Source organism: Heptranchias perlo, unplaced genomic scaffold (genome assembly GCF_035084215.1).
Source record: "Heptranchias perlo isolate sHepPer1 unplaced genomic scaffold, sHepPer1.hap1 HAP1_SCAFFOLD_341, whole genome shotgun sequence".
Classification (NCBI taxonomy): Eukaryota; Metazoa; Chordata; class Chondrichthyes; order Hexanchiformes; family Hexanchidae; genus Heptranchias; species Heptranchias perlo.
This window is the reverse complement of record NW_027139353.1, coordinates 237501-253226: the sequence shown is the minus strand read 5'-3', so window position 1 is coordinate 253226 and position 15726 is coordinate 237501. Positions and strand designations below refer to the sequence as shown.

The 15726-nt window shown below is 60.6% G+C and overlaps 1 protein-coding gene across 1 annotated transcript in view; it reads left to right on the top strand.

The window, feature by feature from the left end:
• The first annotated feature begins 1352 nt into the window (after positions 1–1352).
• Positions 1353–15726, top strand: part of LOC137311463 (oxysterol-binding protein 1-like) — an 83322-nt gene continuing 68948 nt past the window's right edge. The window contains exon 1 of the mRNA XM_067978657.1: positions 1353–1730. Within this exon, the coding sequence (XP_067834758.1) occupies positions 1609–1730 (122 nt within the window). The 5' untranslated portion in view covers positions 1353–1608. The remainder of the gene's footprint in view (positions 1731–15726) is intronic.

Here is a 15726-nt window from a genome sequence, read left to right as displayed (position 1 = left end):
GGGGCCGGCCCTGCTCCCATTTCTTACGTTCTTCCCTCCGAGTCCCGCACGCGGGCGCAAACGGCCGCCCCGACGGGACGCCCCAACTTGGGAGGGCGGACCGGCCGTGTCCCTCCAGGTTTGGCGGGGTCGAGGTCCTGGGACTCCCTCCCCAGCGGGAACGCCTTCACCCCGCGCGCGGGGATGCAGCCGGCTCGACGGGGGGGGGGGGGGGGCGGGGAAGGCGGCCCCGCCAAATCGTGGAGGGGGCGAACAGAGGCGCCAATCGGCCGCCATGCCCTGCGCTCGGCCACTTCCCTCAAATGAGTAAATGAAGAGTTGGGAGAGGCGCGGAAGGTCCCAAAGTTGTTAAAAAGTGTTTCTAAACCTCTTCTCCTGTGACTCCTTCCCTTAAAGTGGGTTTTTGGTCGTTTTTTGGTTATTTTGTCTCAGCTTGGACAGGAGCTGCAGCATTTTAGTTCTGCTCCTGAAATGGCGCCGCCTCCTCTCGCTCTGATTGACAGCCGCCGCCGCCCCGCCCTCCCCCATTGCTCTGATTGACAGCCGCCGCCCCCAATCACCGCCCGGCGCTTCTGCCCTGCCCCACCTCCTTGCTGTCCAATCAGCAGCCGCAGCGAGTGGGCGGGACCTCAGCTTCCACGTCACAAGGCGGCCCGCGCGAGGTGGAGCTCCGCCCCCGCCTTTATTCGGTCACCCGGCGCGGCGGCTCCGCTTTGATTGACGGGCGGGCGCGGCCAATGGGAGGTAACGGTCGGGCTTTCTCCCCGCCCCTCCGCTTGATGGACTGCGGCGCCGACCAATGGGAGTAAAAGATGGGCGTTTTCCCACCCCCCCTCCTCCTGATGGACTGTGTCGCCGACCAATGGGAATGACGGACGGGCGTTTGCCCCCCCCTACCTGTTGCACCAATGGGAGAGAAAGGGCGGGCGTCTCCCCGCCCTTACACCTGATGGACGGGCACTTGCACCAATAGGAGCGAAAGCTCGAGCGTCCTCCCGCCCACTGCGCCTGATGGACGGGGAGCTCGACCAATGGCAGATAAAGGGCGAGTGATCCCCGCCCCCCCCCTTTCAACACCTGATGGAAGGTCGAGCTCGACCAATGGGAGGGAAAGGGAGTGCGTCACCCGCCCCCTCCCACCTGATGGACGGGCGCCTCGACCAATGGGCGAGCTGTCCCCGCCCCCCCTCCCTCCTCCGCCGCTGATGGACGGGCGCCTCGACCAATGGGCGAGCTGTCCCCGCCCCCCTTCCTCCTCCGCCGCTGATGGACGGGTGGCCCGACCAATGGGGGGGGGAGGGCGGTGACGCGGGGCGGGGCCGGGCCGGGCCAATGGGAGGCGGCGGCGGCGGCGGCGGGGGGCGGGGATTAGGGCCTGGGTCGGCGGGTCGGACGGACGGACGGTGAAGGAGCCTCTCGGCCGAGGCCCCCCTGCTGGAAGTGGCCGAGGCGGAGGCGGCGGAGGAAGAGAAGCCCGAGGCCTGAGGCCACTCGGAGCGGCGGGAGGCCCGAGGCGACGCCCAGGCCCCCCGGACCAGGACTAGGCCCCAGTCCTCGGGCTCGCCTGCGGGAGCCGGGCCGGGCAGGGGGTGTCTCCGCCCCGCCGCCATGACGGAGCTCAAGTCGGCGTCGGACACGTACAAGGGCTGGCTCTTCAAATGGACCAATTACATCAAAGGCTACCAGAGGAGGTGGTTCGTGCTGAGCAACGGGCTCCTGAGTTACTACAGGTAGGGGGGAGGAGTGAGGAGAGACCGGGGACTGGGCCCGGGGGGAGACCGGGGACTGGGCCCGGGGGGAGACCGGGGACTGGGCCCGGGGGGAGACCGGGGACTGGGCCCGGGGGGAGACCGGGGACTGGGCCCGGGGACTGGGCCCGGGATAGAGGGGGGTATAGGGGGGAGAGAGAGGGGGGAGAGACCGGGGACTGGGCCCGGGGACTGGGCCCGGGGGGAGACCGGGGACTGGGCCCGGGATAGAGGGGGGTATAGGGGGGAGAGAGAGGGTGTGAGGGCTGAGGAACAGGCTCCTGAGTTACTACAGGGAGGAGGAGGAGAGGGAGAGTGAGGGACTGGGGAGAGGGGGCTGAGTTACTGCAGGGAGGAGCAGGAGAGGGAGAGTGAGGGACTGGGGAGAGGGGGCTGAGTTACTACAGGGAGGAGGAGGAGAGGGAGAGTGAGGGACTGGGGAGAGGGGGCTGAGTTACTACAGGGAGGAGGGGGAGAGTGAGGGACTGGGGAGAGGGGGCTGAGTTACTGCAGGGAGGAGGAGGAGAGGGAGAGTGAGGGACTGGGGAGAGGGGGCTGAGTTACTACAGGGAGGGAGAGAGGGAGAGTGAGGGACTGGGGAGAGGGGGCTGAGTTACTACAGGGAGGAGGAGGAGAGGGAGAGTGAGGGACTGGGGAGAGGGGGCTGAGTTACTCCAGGGAGGAGGAGGAGGGGGAGAGTGAGGGACTGGGGAGAGGGGGCTGAGTTACTACAGGGAGGAGGAGGAGGGAGAGTGAGGGACTGGGGAGAGGGGGCTGAGTTACTACAGGGAGGAGGAGGAGGAGGAGAGGGAGAGTGAGGGACTGGGGAGAGGGGGCTGAGTTACTGCAAGGAGAGGGAGAGTGAGGGACTGGGGAGAGGGGGCTGAGTTACTACAGGGAGGAGGAGGAGGAGGAGAGGGAGAGTGTGGGACTGGGGAGAGGGGGCTGAGTTACTACAGGGAGGAGGAGGAGAGGGAGAGTGTGAGGGACTGGGGAGAGGGGGCTGAGTTACTGCAGGGAGGAGGAGGAGGAGGAGAGGGAGAGTGTGGGACTGGGGAGAGGGGGCTGAGTTACTACAGGGAGGAGGAGGAGAGGGAGAGTGTGAGGGACTGGGGAGAGGGGGCTGAGTTACTACAGGGAGGAGGAGGAGAGGGAGAGTGAGGGACTGGGGAGAGGGGGCTGAGTTACTACAGGGAGGAGGAGGAGAGGGAGAGTGAGGGACTGGGGAGAGGGGGCTGAGTTACTACAGGGAGGAGGAGGAGAGGGAGAGTGAGGGACTGGGGAGAGGGGGCTGAGTTACTACAGGGAGGAGGAGGAGAGGGAGAGTGAGGGACTGGGGAGAGGGGGCTGAGTTACTACAAGGAGGAGGGGGAGAGTGAGGGACTGGGGAGAGGGGGCTGAGTTACTGCAGGGAGGAGGAGGAGAGGGAGAGTGAGGGACTGGGGAGAGGGGGCTGAGTTACTACAGGGAGGAGGAGGAGAGTGAGGGACTGGGGAGAGGGGGCTGAGTTACTGCAGGGAGGAGGAGGAGAGGGAGAGTGAGGGACTGGGGAGAGGGGGCTGAGTTACTACAGGGAGGAGGAGGAGAGGGAGAGTGAGGGACTGGGGAGAGGGGGCTGAGTTACTACAGGGAGGAGGAGGAGAGGGAGAGTGAGGGACTGGGGAGAGGGGGCTGAGTTACTACAGGGAGGAGGAGGAGGGAGAGTGAGGGACTGGGGAGAGGGGGCTGAGTTACTCCAGGGAGGAGGAGGGGGAGAGTGAGGGACTGGGGAGAGGAGGCTGAGTTACTGCAGGGAAGAGGAGGAGAGGGTGAGTGAGGGACTGGGGAGAGGGGGCTGAGTTACTCCAGGGAGGAGGAGGAGAGGGAGAGTGAGGGACTGGGGAGAGGGGGCTGAGTTACTGCAGGGAGGAGGAGGAGGAGGGGGAGGGACTGGGGAGAGGGGGCTGAGTTACTACAGGGAGGAGGAGGGGGAGGGACTGGAGAGGGGGCTGAGTTACTGCAGGGAGGAGGAGGAGAGGGAGAGTGAGGGACTGGGGAGAGGGGGCTGAGTTACTACAGGGAGGAGGAGGAGAGGGAGAGTGAGGGACTGGGGAGAGGGGGCTGAGTTACTACAGGGAGGAGGAGGAGGGGGAGAGTGAGGGACTGGGGAGAGGGGGCTGAGTTATTCCAGGGAGGAGGAGGAGAGGGAGAGTGAGGGACTGGGGAGAGGGGGCTGAGTTACTACAGGGAGGAGGAGGAGAGGGAGAGTGAGGGACTGGGGAGAGGGGGCTGAGTTACTACAGGGAGGAGGAGAAGAGGGAGAGTGAGGGACTGGAGAGGGGGCTGAGTTACTACAGGGAGGAGGAGGAGAGGGAGAGTGAGGTACTGGGGAGAGGGGGCTGAGTTACTACAAGGAGGAGGGGGAGAGTGAGGGACTGGGGAGAGGGGGCTGAGTTACTACAGGGAGGAGGAGGAGGGGGAGAGTGAGGGACTGGGGAGAGGGGGCTGAGTTACTGCAGGGAGGAGGAGGAGGAGGAGAGGGAGAGTGAGGGACTGGGGAGAGGGGGCTGAGTTACTACAGGGAGGAGGAGGAGAGTGAGGGACTGGGGAGAGGGGGCTGAGTTACTGCAGGGAGGAGGAGGAGAGGGAGAGTGAGGGACTGGGGAGAGGGGGCTGAGTTACTACAGGGAGGAGGAGGAGAGGGAGAGTGAGGGACTGGGGAGAGGGGGCTGAGTTACTCCAGGGAGGAGGAGGAGGGAGAGTGAGGGACTGGGGAGAGGGGGCTGAGTTACTCCAGGGAGGAGGAGGGGGAGAGTGAGGGACTGGGGAGAGGGGGCTGAGTTACTGCAGGGAAGAGGAGGAGAGGGTGAGGGACTGGGGAGAGGGGGCTGAGTTACTGCAGGGAGGAGGAGAGGGAGAGTGAGGGACTGGGGAGAGGGGGCTGAGTTACTGCAGGGAAGAGGAGGAGAGGGTGAGTGAGGGACTGGGGAGAGGGGGCTGAGTTACTACAGGGAGGAGGAGGAGAGGGAGAGTGAGGGACTGGGGAGAGGGGGCTGAGTTACTACAGGGAGGAGGAGGAGGGAGAGTGAGGGACTGAGGAGAGGGGGCTGAGTTACTCCAGGGAGGAGGAGGGGGAGAGTGAGGGACTGGGGAGAGGAGGCTGAGTTACTGCAGGGAAGAGGAGGAGAGGGTGAGTGAGGGACTGGGGAGAGGGGGCTGAGTTACTCCAGGGAGGAGGAGGAGAGGGAGAGTGAGGGACTGGGGAGAGGGGGCTGAGTTACTGCAGGGAGGAGGAGGAGGAGGGGGAGGGACTGGGGAGAGGGGGCTGAGTTACTGCAGGGAGGAGGAGAGGGAGAGTGAGGGACTGGGGAGAGGGGGCTGAGTTACTGCAGGGAAGAGGAGGAGAGGGTGAGTGAGGGACTGGGGAGAGGGGGCTGAGTTACTCCAGGGAGGAGGAGGAGAGGGAGAGTGAGGGACTGGGGAGAGGGGGCTGAGTTACTGCAGGGAGGAGGAGGGGGAGGGACTGGGGAGAGGGGGCTGAGTTACTGCAGGGAGGAGGAGGGGGAGGGAGAGTGAGGGACTGGGGAGAGGGGGCTGAGTTACTACAGGGAGGAGGAGGAGGGGGAGAGTGAGGGGCTGAGTTACTCCAGGGAGGAGGAGGGGGAGAGGGAGAGTGAGGGACTGGGGAGAGGGGGCTGAGTTACTACAGGGAGGGAGAGAGGGAGAGTGTGGGACTGGGGAGAGGGGGCTGAGTTACTACAGGGAGGGAGAGTGAGGGATTGGGGAGAGGGGGCTGAGTTACTACAGGGAGGGAGAGAGGGAGAGTGAGGGACTGGGGAGAGGGGGCTGAGTTACTGCAGGGAGGAGGAGAGGGAGAGTGAGGGACTGGGGAGAGGGGGCTGAGTTACTGCAGGGAGGAGGAGGAGAGGGAGAGTGAGGGACTGGGGAGAGGGGGCTGAGTTACTACAGGGAGGAGGAGGAGGAGAGGGAGAGTGAGGGACTGGGGAGAGGGGGCTGAGTTACTACAGGGAGGAGGAGGAGAGGGAGAGTGAGGGACTGGGGAGAGGGGGCTGAGTTACTACAGGGAGGAGGAGGAGGGGGAGAGTGAGGGGCTGAGTTACTACAGGGAGGAGGAGGGGGAGAGGGAGAGTGAGGGACTGGGGAGAGGGGGCTGAGTTACTACAGGGAGGGAGAGGGAGAGTGTGGGACTGGGGAGAGGGGGCTGAGTTACTACAGGGAGGGAGAGAGGGAGAGTGAGGGACTGGGGAGAGGGGGCTGAGTTACTACAGGGAGGGAGAGTGAGGGACTGGGGAGAGGGGGCTGAGTTACTACAGGGAGGAGGAGGAGAGGGAGAGTGAGGGACTGGGGAGAGGGGGCTGAGTTACTGCAGGGAGGAGGAGAGGGAGAGTGAGGGACTGGGGAGAGGGGGCTGAGTTACTACAGGGAGGAGGAGGAGGAGGAGAGGGAGAGTGAGGGACTGGGGAGAGGGGGCTGAGTTACTACAGGGAGGAGAGGGAGAGTGAGGGACTGGGGAGAGGGGGCTGAGTTACTGCAGGGAGGAGGAGAGGGAGAGGGAGAGTGAGGGACTGGGGAGAGGGGGCTGAGTTACTACAGGGAGGAGGAGGAGGGGGAGAGTGAGGGACTGGGGAGAGGGGGCTGAGTTACTACAGGGAGGAGGAGAGTGTGGGACTGGGGAGAGGGGGCTGAGTTACTACAGGGAGGAGGAGGAGAGGGAGAGTGAGGGACTGGGGAGAGGGGGCTGAGTTACTACAGGGAGGAGGAGGAGAGGGAGAGTGAGGGACTGGGGAGAGGGGGCTGAGTTACTACAGGGAGGAGGAGGGGGAGGGACTGTGGAGAGGGGGCTGAGTTATTGCAGGTCGGTGGAGAGCGAGGGAGGGCGGGCGGGCTGAGTTACTCCAGGGAGGAGGAGAGCGAGGGAGGGCGGGCGGGCTGAGTTACTGCAGGTCGGAGGAGAGCGAGGGAGGGCGGGCGGGCTGAGTTATTGCAGGTCGGAGGAGAGCGAGGGAGGGCGGGCGGGCTGAGTTATTGCAGGTCGGAGGAGAGCGAGGGAGGGAGGGAGGGCGGGCTGAGTTATTTCAGGTCGGAGGAGAGGGAGGGAGGGCGGGCGGGCTGAGTTATTGCAGGTCGGAGGAGAGCGAGGGAGGGTGGGCGGGCTGAGTTGTTGCAGGTCGGAGGAGAGCGAGGGAGGGCGGGCGGGCTGAGTTATTGCAGGTCGGAGGAGAGCGAGGGAGGGTGGGCGGGCTGAGTTGTTGCAGGTCGGAGGAGAGCGAGGGAGGGCGGGCGGGCGGGCTGAGTTACTGCAGGGAGGAGGAGAGCGAGGGAGGGCGGGCGGGCTGAGTTATTGCAGGTCGGAGGAGAGGGAGGGAGGGCGGGCGGGCGGGCTGAGTTATTGCAGGTCGGAGGAGAGCGAGGGAGGGCGGGCGGGCTGAGTTGTTGCAGGTCGGAGGAGAGCGAGGGAGGGCGGGCGGGCTGAGTTGTTGCAGGTCGGAGGAGAGCGAGGGAGGGAGGGCGGGCTGAGTTGTTGCAGGTCGGAGGAGAGCGAGGGAGGGCGGGCGGGCTGAGTTACTGCAGGGAGGAGGAGAGCGAGGGAGGGCGGGCGGGCTGAGTTATTGCAGGTCGGAGGAGAGGGAGGGAGGGCGGGCGGGCTGAGTTATTGCAGGTCGGAGGAGAGCGAGGGAGGGCGGGCGGGCTGAGTTATTGCAGGTCGGAGGAGAGCGAGGGAGGGCGGGCGGGCTGAGTTGTTGCAGGTCGGAGGAGAGCGAGGGAGGGTGGGCGGGCTGAGTTACTGCAGGTCGGAGGAGAGCGAGGGAGGGCGGGCGGGCTGAGTTATTGCAGGTCGGAGGAGAGCGAGGGAGGGCGGGCGGGCTGAGTTATTGCAGGTCGGAGGAGAGCGAGGGAGGCCGGGCGGGCTGAGTTGTTGCAGGTCGGAGGAGAGCGAGGGAGGGCGGGCGGGCTGAGTTGTTGCAGGTCGGAGGAGAGCGAGGGAGGGCGGGCGGGCTGAGTTATTGCAGGTCGGAGGAGAGCGAGGGAGGGCGGGCGGGCTGAGTTGTTGCAGGTCGGAGGAGAGCGAGGGAGGGCGGGCGGGCTGAGTTATTGCAGGTCGGAGGAGAGCGAGGGAGGGCGGGCTGAGTTGTTGCAGGTCGGAGGAGAGCGAGGGAGGGAGGGCGGGCTGAGTTGTTGCAGGTCGGAGGAGAGCGAGGGAGGGCGGGCGGGCTGAGTTGTTGCAGGTCGGAGGAGAGCGAGGGAGGGAGGGCGGGCTGAGTTATTGCAGGTCGGAGGAGAGCGAGGGAGGGCGGGCGGGCTGAGTTGTTGCAGGTCGGAGGAGAGCGAGGGAGGGAGGGCGGGCTGAGTTGTTGCAGGTCGGAGGAGAGCGAGGGAGGGCGGGCGGGCTGAGTTACTGCAGGTCGGAGGAGAGCGAGGGAGGGCGGGCGGGCTGAGTTGTTGCAGGTCGGAGGAGAGCGAGGGAGGGCGGGCGGGCTGAGTTGTTGCAGGTCGGAGGAGAGCGAGGGAGGGCGGGCGGGCTGAGTTATTTCAGGTCGGAGGAGAGCGAGGGAGGGCGGGCGGGCTGAGTTATTGCAGGTCGGAGGAGAGCGAGGGAGGGCGGGCGGGCTGAGTTATTGCAGGTCGGAGGAGAGCGAGGGAGGGCGGGCGGGCTGAGTTGTTGCAGGTCGGAGGAGAGCGAGGGAGGGCGGGCGGGCTGAGTTATTGCAGGGAGGAGGAGAGGGAGGGCGGGCGGGCTGAGTTACTCCAGGGAGGGAGTGCCGTCTCCTCGTGTGAATCTCTCCCCTCCCTCGCACAGTGACCTGTTTCTTTGTTATTGCCCGACAGCCCGGGATAAATGCCTGACAACAAACACGTGTGACACCGAGCCACAGGAGGAGAGATTCGGACAGGCGGCCAATATTCCGGGTCGGGGAGGGGCGGTGGGTTTTCAGGGGAGGCGCGGAGAGGGTCCGCGATCGAGAGTACCCGCCGTCTGATTGATTGATTGATTGATTGATTGTGGGGCAACAGGCAGTGTTAGTTTGTATTGTTGGTACAATTCACTCCACCTCTCTCTCCGGAGGTCAGGGGCTCTCCTGGCTGGTCTCCCACCCTCCGTGAACTCCGGCTCACCCAAAACTCTGCCCTCCTCCCCACCCGTATCCTAACTCGAACCGAGTCCCGCTCACCCGTCGCCCCATCCCCCCCGTGCTCGCTGGACCTGCGTCGGCTCCCGACCTGGCAACGCCTCGCTTTTTAAAATTCTCCATCCTCGAGTTCAAATCCCCTCCGGGGCCCCTCGCCCTCTCTCTGTCACCTCCGAGATCTCTGCCCTCCTCCGATCCCGCCCTCTTGTCCATCCCCCTCCGGTTCCCATCGCTCCACCATTGGCGGCCGTGCCTTCAGCTGCCTGGGGCCCCCGAGCTCTGGAATTCCCTCCCTGAACCTCTCCGTCTCTCTCTCTCTCTCCCCTCCTCCTTTAAGACGCTCCTTAAGACCTCCCTCTTTGACCGAGCTTCTGGTCGCCTGAGCTAATATCTCAGTGTGGCTGTGCGGTCAATTCACAGCGGTGGGACGTTTCGATGGCGGACAGTGCCGTGACCTGGCCAGCGGAGGAGTTCAGGATTGGGACTAATGCGTAACGGTGTGACGTGAAAGTTTCTGTGCCAAAAGCTCGTCGTAGGTAGCACCGCAAAGGGGCAGCAGCGGCCGAGTCAATCGCACGTCAGAGGGGTAAACGTTCGGAGAGGCGTATCAGAACCGAAGAATCAGGAGTCGGCCGTTCGGCCCCTCGAGCCTGCTCCGCCATTCGGTCAGATCATGGCTGATCTTCGACCTCAACTCCCCTTTCCCGCCCGATCCCTCGAGTCCAAAAATCCATCCATCTCAGCCTTGAATATTCTCAACGTCTGAGCATCCACAGCCCACTGGGGTAGAGAATTCCAAAGATTCACAACCCTCTGAGTGAGGAAATTCCTCCTTATCTCAGTCTAGGATGGCCGACCCCTTATCCTGAGACTATGCCCCCTGGTTCTAGACTCTCCAGCCAGGGGGAAACAGCCTCTCAGCATCTACCCTGTCAAACCCCCCTCAGAATCTTATCTGTTTCAATGAGATCGCCTCTCATTCTTCTAAACTCCATAGAGTATCGGCCCATTCTCCTCAATCTCTCCTCATAGGACAACCCTCTCATCCCAGGAATCAATCTAGTGAACCTTCATTGCACCGCCTCTAAGGCAAGTCTATCCTTCCTTAGATAAGGAGACCAAAACTGTACACAGTGCTCCAGGTGAGGTCTCTCCAAAGCCCTGTACAATTGTAGTGAGACTTCCTTACTCTTGTACTCCAACCCCCTTGCAATAAAGGCCAACGTACCATCTGCCTTCCTAATTGCTCGCTGTACCTGCATGCTAACTTTGTGTTTCTTACATAGAAACTCGGAGCAGGAGTCGGCCATTCGGCCCGTCGAGCCTGCTCCGCCATTCGATATGATCACGGCTGATCCTCTATCTCGATACCCCTTGATGCCTTTTGTGTCTCGAAATCTATCCAGCTCCTTCTTAAATATATTCAGTGACTCGTCCTCCACAGCCCTCTGTGGCAGAGAATTCCACAGGTTCACCACCCTCTGAGTGAAGAAATTTCTCCTCATCTCAGTCCTAAATGTCCTGCCCCCCCGTATCCCGAGACTGTGACCCCCCCCTCGTTCGAGACCCCCAAGCCAGGGGAGACACCCTCCCTGCCTCCAGCCTGTCCAGCCCTGTCAGAATTTTATACGTTTCAATGAGATTTCCCTCTCGTTCTTGCACCAGGACACCCAGATCTCTCTGTGCACCAACATTTAATAGTTTCTCACCATTTAAAAAAGATTCTATTCTTCCTGCCAAAGTGAATAACCTCACATTTCCCCACATTATACTCCATCTGCCACCTTCTTGCCCACTCACTGAACCTGTCTATATCCCTTTGCAGACTCTCTGCATCCTCCTCACAGCTTACTCTCCCACCGAGCTTTGTATCGTCAGCAAACTTGGAGACATTACACTCGGTCCCTTCATCCGAGTCATTAATATCGATTGTAAATAGCTGAGGCCCGAGCACTGATCCCTGCGGTACCCCACTAGTTACAGCCCGCCAACCCGAGAATGACCCGTTTATTCCTACTCTCTGTTTTCTGTCCGTTAACCAATCCTCTATCCATGCTGATATATTACCCCCAATCCCATGAGCCCTTATCTTGTGTAACAACCTTTTATGTGGCACCTTATCGAATGCCTTTTGAAAATCTAAACAGACTCCATCCACTGGTTCCCCCTTTATCTACCCTGGTGGTCACACCCTCAAAATACTCTCATAAATTTGTCAAACGCAATCTCCCTTTCATAAAACCATGTTGACTCTGCCTGATCGTATTATGATTTTCTAAGTGTCCTGTTACCACTTCCGTGATCATGGATTGCATCAATTTTCTGGCGACTGATGTCTGGCCAACTGGCCTGTCGTTCCCCACCCACCCCCCCCCTCTCCCCTTTCTTGTATAGCGGGGTTACATTTGCGAACTTGGGTGCGGCCTCGGGGGGCGGGTGGTCGTTTGGGGGTCGAGAGACCAGCGCCAGTGGATTCTCCCGTCGGGAAGCTGAGTGGTGTGCGGATTCCCTGAAACTCTTAAAACTCGTGCGAGGTGATGGCTTCTCGCTGGGAATGGGGGATGGGATGTTGCTTTCGGGGTAAATATCGGGGCGCAGGGCACCGGGGAGAACTCCCCCCTGCTCTTCTTCCAATAGTGGGCCGTGGGATCTTTTACGTCCACCCGAGAGGGGCAGACGGGGCCCTCGGTTTAATGTCTCAAACCCACGACTTTCTGACTCCGAGGTGAGAGCTCAGATGCCGGACCTGGGCTGTGCGGGACAGGGCGTTGGTCGACGCGATCAAACCCTTTCATAATCTTAAAGACCTCGACCAGGTCACCCCTCAGCCTTCTCTTTCCCAGAGAAAGGAGCCCCAGCCTGTTGGGTCTTTCCTGATGGGAGTAATCTCCCAGTCCTGGTTATAACGTTCAGCCCTCGTTTGCGTCGTTCAGGGAGGAGCTGATCCACAAAACCGAGGTGCAACGGCGCCGCCACTGGCAGAAATATGTCGTTGCAGCGTGACGTTTACATAGGAAACTCCCATTGTAAATGTGGGCGTAAGGAATCTGTGATGGCGGTGAGCGGGATAGTTGATGCGCAAGTGCAGCGACAGGGCGTGGGGTTGTGTGGACGGCCAGTGAGGCGGTTTGTCCAGTCGGTGTTCAGACAGGGACCACTCCATTTTTCCGTCTTCGGACAGCCGGCGAGAGGTGTTTGCGATCTGTCACACGCTGTCCCCTCGCGCTCGGGGACCTGGGGTTCGAATCCAGCCCCGGACTTGGATCTCCCTGTCCTGTGGCATAATCCTTGCCGATGGACCTTCCCTGCCGTAGCTGGTTTGCGTGTGCGTTCTTGGGGTCGTGCGCAGCGGCCGTGGCAGGGCGCCTCGGTGGACACTGCCGCGAGCTTTGAGCTACCTCGGTGCCTCCTGACTGCTGCCTTGGTGCATTTTTGAGTTTGAAAGCCAAGCGCAGCCTGACGGCAAGTGGGACAGGGAACGAACTCCCGTTCATCCAGTGCCTTTCACGATCTCAAGATGTCCCAAAGCGCTTTAGAGCCAATGGAGTATTTTTTTTGAACTGCAGTCGCAGTTTTGGAGGGTTTGACGGGACAGTGTAGAGGGAGCTTTACTCTGTATCTAACCCTGTACCTGACCCTGGGAGTGTTTGATGGGACAGTGTAGAGGGAGCTTTACTCTGTATCTAACCCTGTACCTGACCCTGGGAGTGTTTGATGGGACAGTGTAGAGGGAGCTTTACTCTGTATCTAACCCTGTACCTGACCCTGGGAGTGTTTGACGGGACAGTGTCGAGGGAGCTTTACTCTGTATCTAACCCTGTACCTGACCCTGGGAGTGTTTGACGGGACAGTGTAGAGGGAGCTTTACTCTGTATCTAACCCTGTACCTGACCCTGGGAGTGTTTGATGGAACAGTGTAGAGGGAGCTTTACTCTGTATCTAACCCTGTACCTGACCCTGGGAGTGTTTGACGGGACAGTGTAGAGGGAGCTTTACTCTGTATCGAACCCTGTACCTGACCCTGGGAGTGTTTGACGGGACAGTGCAGAGGGAGCTTTACTCTGTATCTAACCCTGTACCTGACCCTGGGAGTGTTTGATGGGACAGTGTAGAGGGAGCTTTACTCTGTATCTAACCCTGTACCTGACCCTGGGAGTGTTTGATGGGACAGTGTAGAGGGAGCTTTACTCTGTATCGAGCCCTGTACCTGACCCTGGGAGTGTTTGATGGGACAGTGTAGAGGGAGCTTTACTCTGTATCTAACCCTGTACCTGCCCTGGGAGTGTTTGATGGGACAGTGTCGAGGGAGCTTTACTCTGTATCTAACCCTGTACCTGCCCTGGGAGTGTTTGATGGGACAGTGTAGAGGGAGCTTTACTCTGTATCTCACCCTGTACCTGACCCTGGGAGTGTTTGATGGGACAGTGTAGAGGGAGCTTTACTCTGTATCTAACCCTGTACCTGACCCTGGGAGTGTTTGATGGGACAGTGTGGAGGGAGCTTTACTCTGTGTCTAACCCTGTACCTGACCCTGGGAGTGTTTGACGGGACAGTGTAGAGGGAGCTTTACTCTGTATCTAACCCTGTACCTGACCCTGGGAGTGTTTGATGGGACAGTGTAGAGGGAGCTTTACTCTGTATCTAACCCTGTACCTGACCCTGGGAGTGTTTGACGGGACAGTGTAGAGGGAGCTTTACTCTGTATCTAACCCTGTACCTGTCCCTGGGAGTGTTTGATGGGACAGTGTAGAGGGAGCTTTACTCTGTATCTAACCCTGTACCTGTCCCTGGGAGTGTTTGACGGGACAGTGTAGAGGGAGCTTTACTCTGTATCTAACCCTGTACCTGACCCTGGGAGTGTTTGATGGGACAGTGTAGAGGGAGCTTTACTCTGTATCTAACCCTGTACCTGCCCCTGGGAGTGTTTGACGGGACAGTGTAGAGGGAGCTTTACTCTGTATCTAACCCTGTACCTGACCCTGGGAGTGTTTGATGGGACAGTGTAGAGGGAGCTTTACTCTGTATCTAACCCTGTACCTGACCCTGGGAGTGTTTGACGGGACAGTGTAGAGGGAGCTTTACTCTGTATCTAACCCTGTACCTGACCCTGGGAGTGTTTGATGGGACAGTGTAGAGGGAGCTTTACTCTGTATCTAACCCTGTACCTGACCCTGGGAGTGTTTGATGGGACAGTGTAGAGGGAGCTTTACTCTGTATCTAACCCTGTACCTGACCCTGGGAGTGTTTGATGGGACAGTGTAGAGGGAGCTTTACTCTATCTAACCCTGTACCTGACCCTGGGAGTGTTTGATGGGACAGTGTAGAGGGAGCTTTACTCTGTATCTAACCCTGTACCTGACCCTGGGAGTGTTTGATGGGACAGTGTAGAGGGAGCTTTACTCTGTATCTAACACTGTACCTGACCCTGGGAGTGTTTGACGGGACAGTGTAGAGGGAGCTTTACTCTGTATCGAACCCTGGGAGCTCCCACGAGCATGAGATAAATCACCAGATAATTTTTTTTTAGTGATGTTGTTCGAGGGGTAAATATCGGCCCGGCCCCCCTCCGGTGGGGCGGCCTGGACTGTGGGGCTCGAGTCTCCGGAGCGGCCGCTCGCCCGCCTGACTCAGAGGGCCTGAGTGCCACGGCTGAGGCTCGCGATCTCGTCTGCGTGCTGCTGGCCGTCAAACGGGGTGCAGGCGAGGAATATTTCCCGGTTATGCGCTCTCGTGTTGCCCCCTCCCGAAGAGTGCAACGTGGCAAGTGATGGGTGAGCGGTCTGAGTGGGTGTTGGGGGCCATGTGTGTGACTGTCCCTTTTAATAATCCCGTGCGGGCTGGATGTGTGACTGTTCCTTTAATAGTGGGCAGGGGTGTCTGAATCCCTGGGCAGCTGTGCCTTTTAATGATCTCGGGCCTTCCAGCACGCTTAATTTTTTTTCTTCGGTCGAATAACATTGAGCCTTCCTTCGAGGCAGTGTGTGTGTCCCTCCCTCTTCTGTGACTCTCTCCTCCTCTCTCTCCTTCTCTCCCCTTCCCTCTCTCTCTCTCTCCCCTTCCCTCTCTCTCTCTCCCCTTCCCTCTCTCTCTCTCCCTTCCCTCTCTCTCTCTCTCCCCTTCCCTCTCTCTCTCTCCCCTTCCCTCTCTCTCTCTCCCCTTCCCTCTCTCTCTCTCCCCTTCCCTCTCTCTCTCTCCCCTTCCCTCTCTCTCTCTCTCCCCTTCCCTCTCTCTCTCTCTCCCCTTCCCTCTCTCTCTCTCTCCCCTTCCCTCTCTCTCTCTCTCTCTCTCTCCCCTTCCCTCTCTCTCTCTCTCCCCTTCCCTCTCTCTCTCTCTCCCCTTCCCTCTCTCTCTCTCTCCCCTTCCCTCTCTCTCTCTCTCCCCTTCCCTCTCTCTCTCTCTCCCCTTCCCTCTCTCTCTCTCTCTCCCTTCCCTCTCTCTCTCTCTCTCCCCTTCCCTCTCTCTCTCTCTCCCCTTCCCTCTTTCTCTCTCTCCCCTTCCCTCTTTCTCTCTCTCCCCTTCCCTCTCTCTCTCTCTCCCCTTCCCTCTCTCTCTCTCTCCCCTTCCCTCTCTCTCTCTCTCCCCTTCCCTCTCTCTCTCTCTCCCCTTCCCTCTCTCTCTCTCTCCCCTTCCCTCTCTCTCTCTCTCCCCTTCCCTCTCTCTCTCTCTCCCCTTCCCTCTCTCTCTCTCTCCCCTTCCCTCTCTCTCTCTCTCCCCTTCCCTCTCTCTCTCTCTCCCCTTCCCTCTCTCTCTCTCTCCCCTTCCCTCTCTCTCTCTCTCCCCTTCCCTCTCTCTCTCTCTCCCTTCCCTCTCTCTCTCTCTCCCCTTCCCTCTCTCTCGCTCTCCCCTTC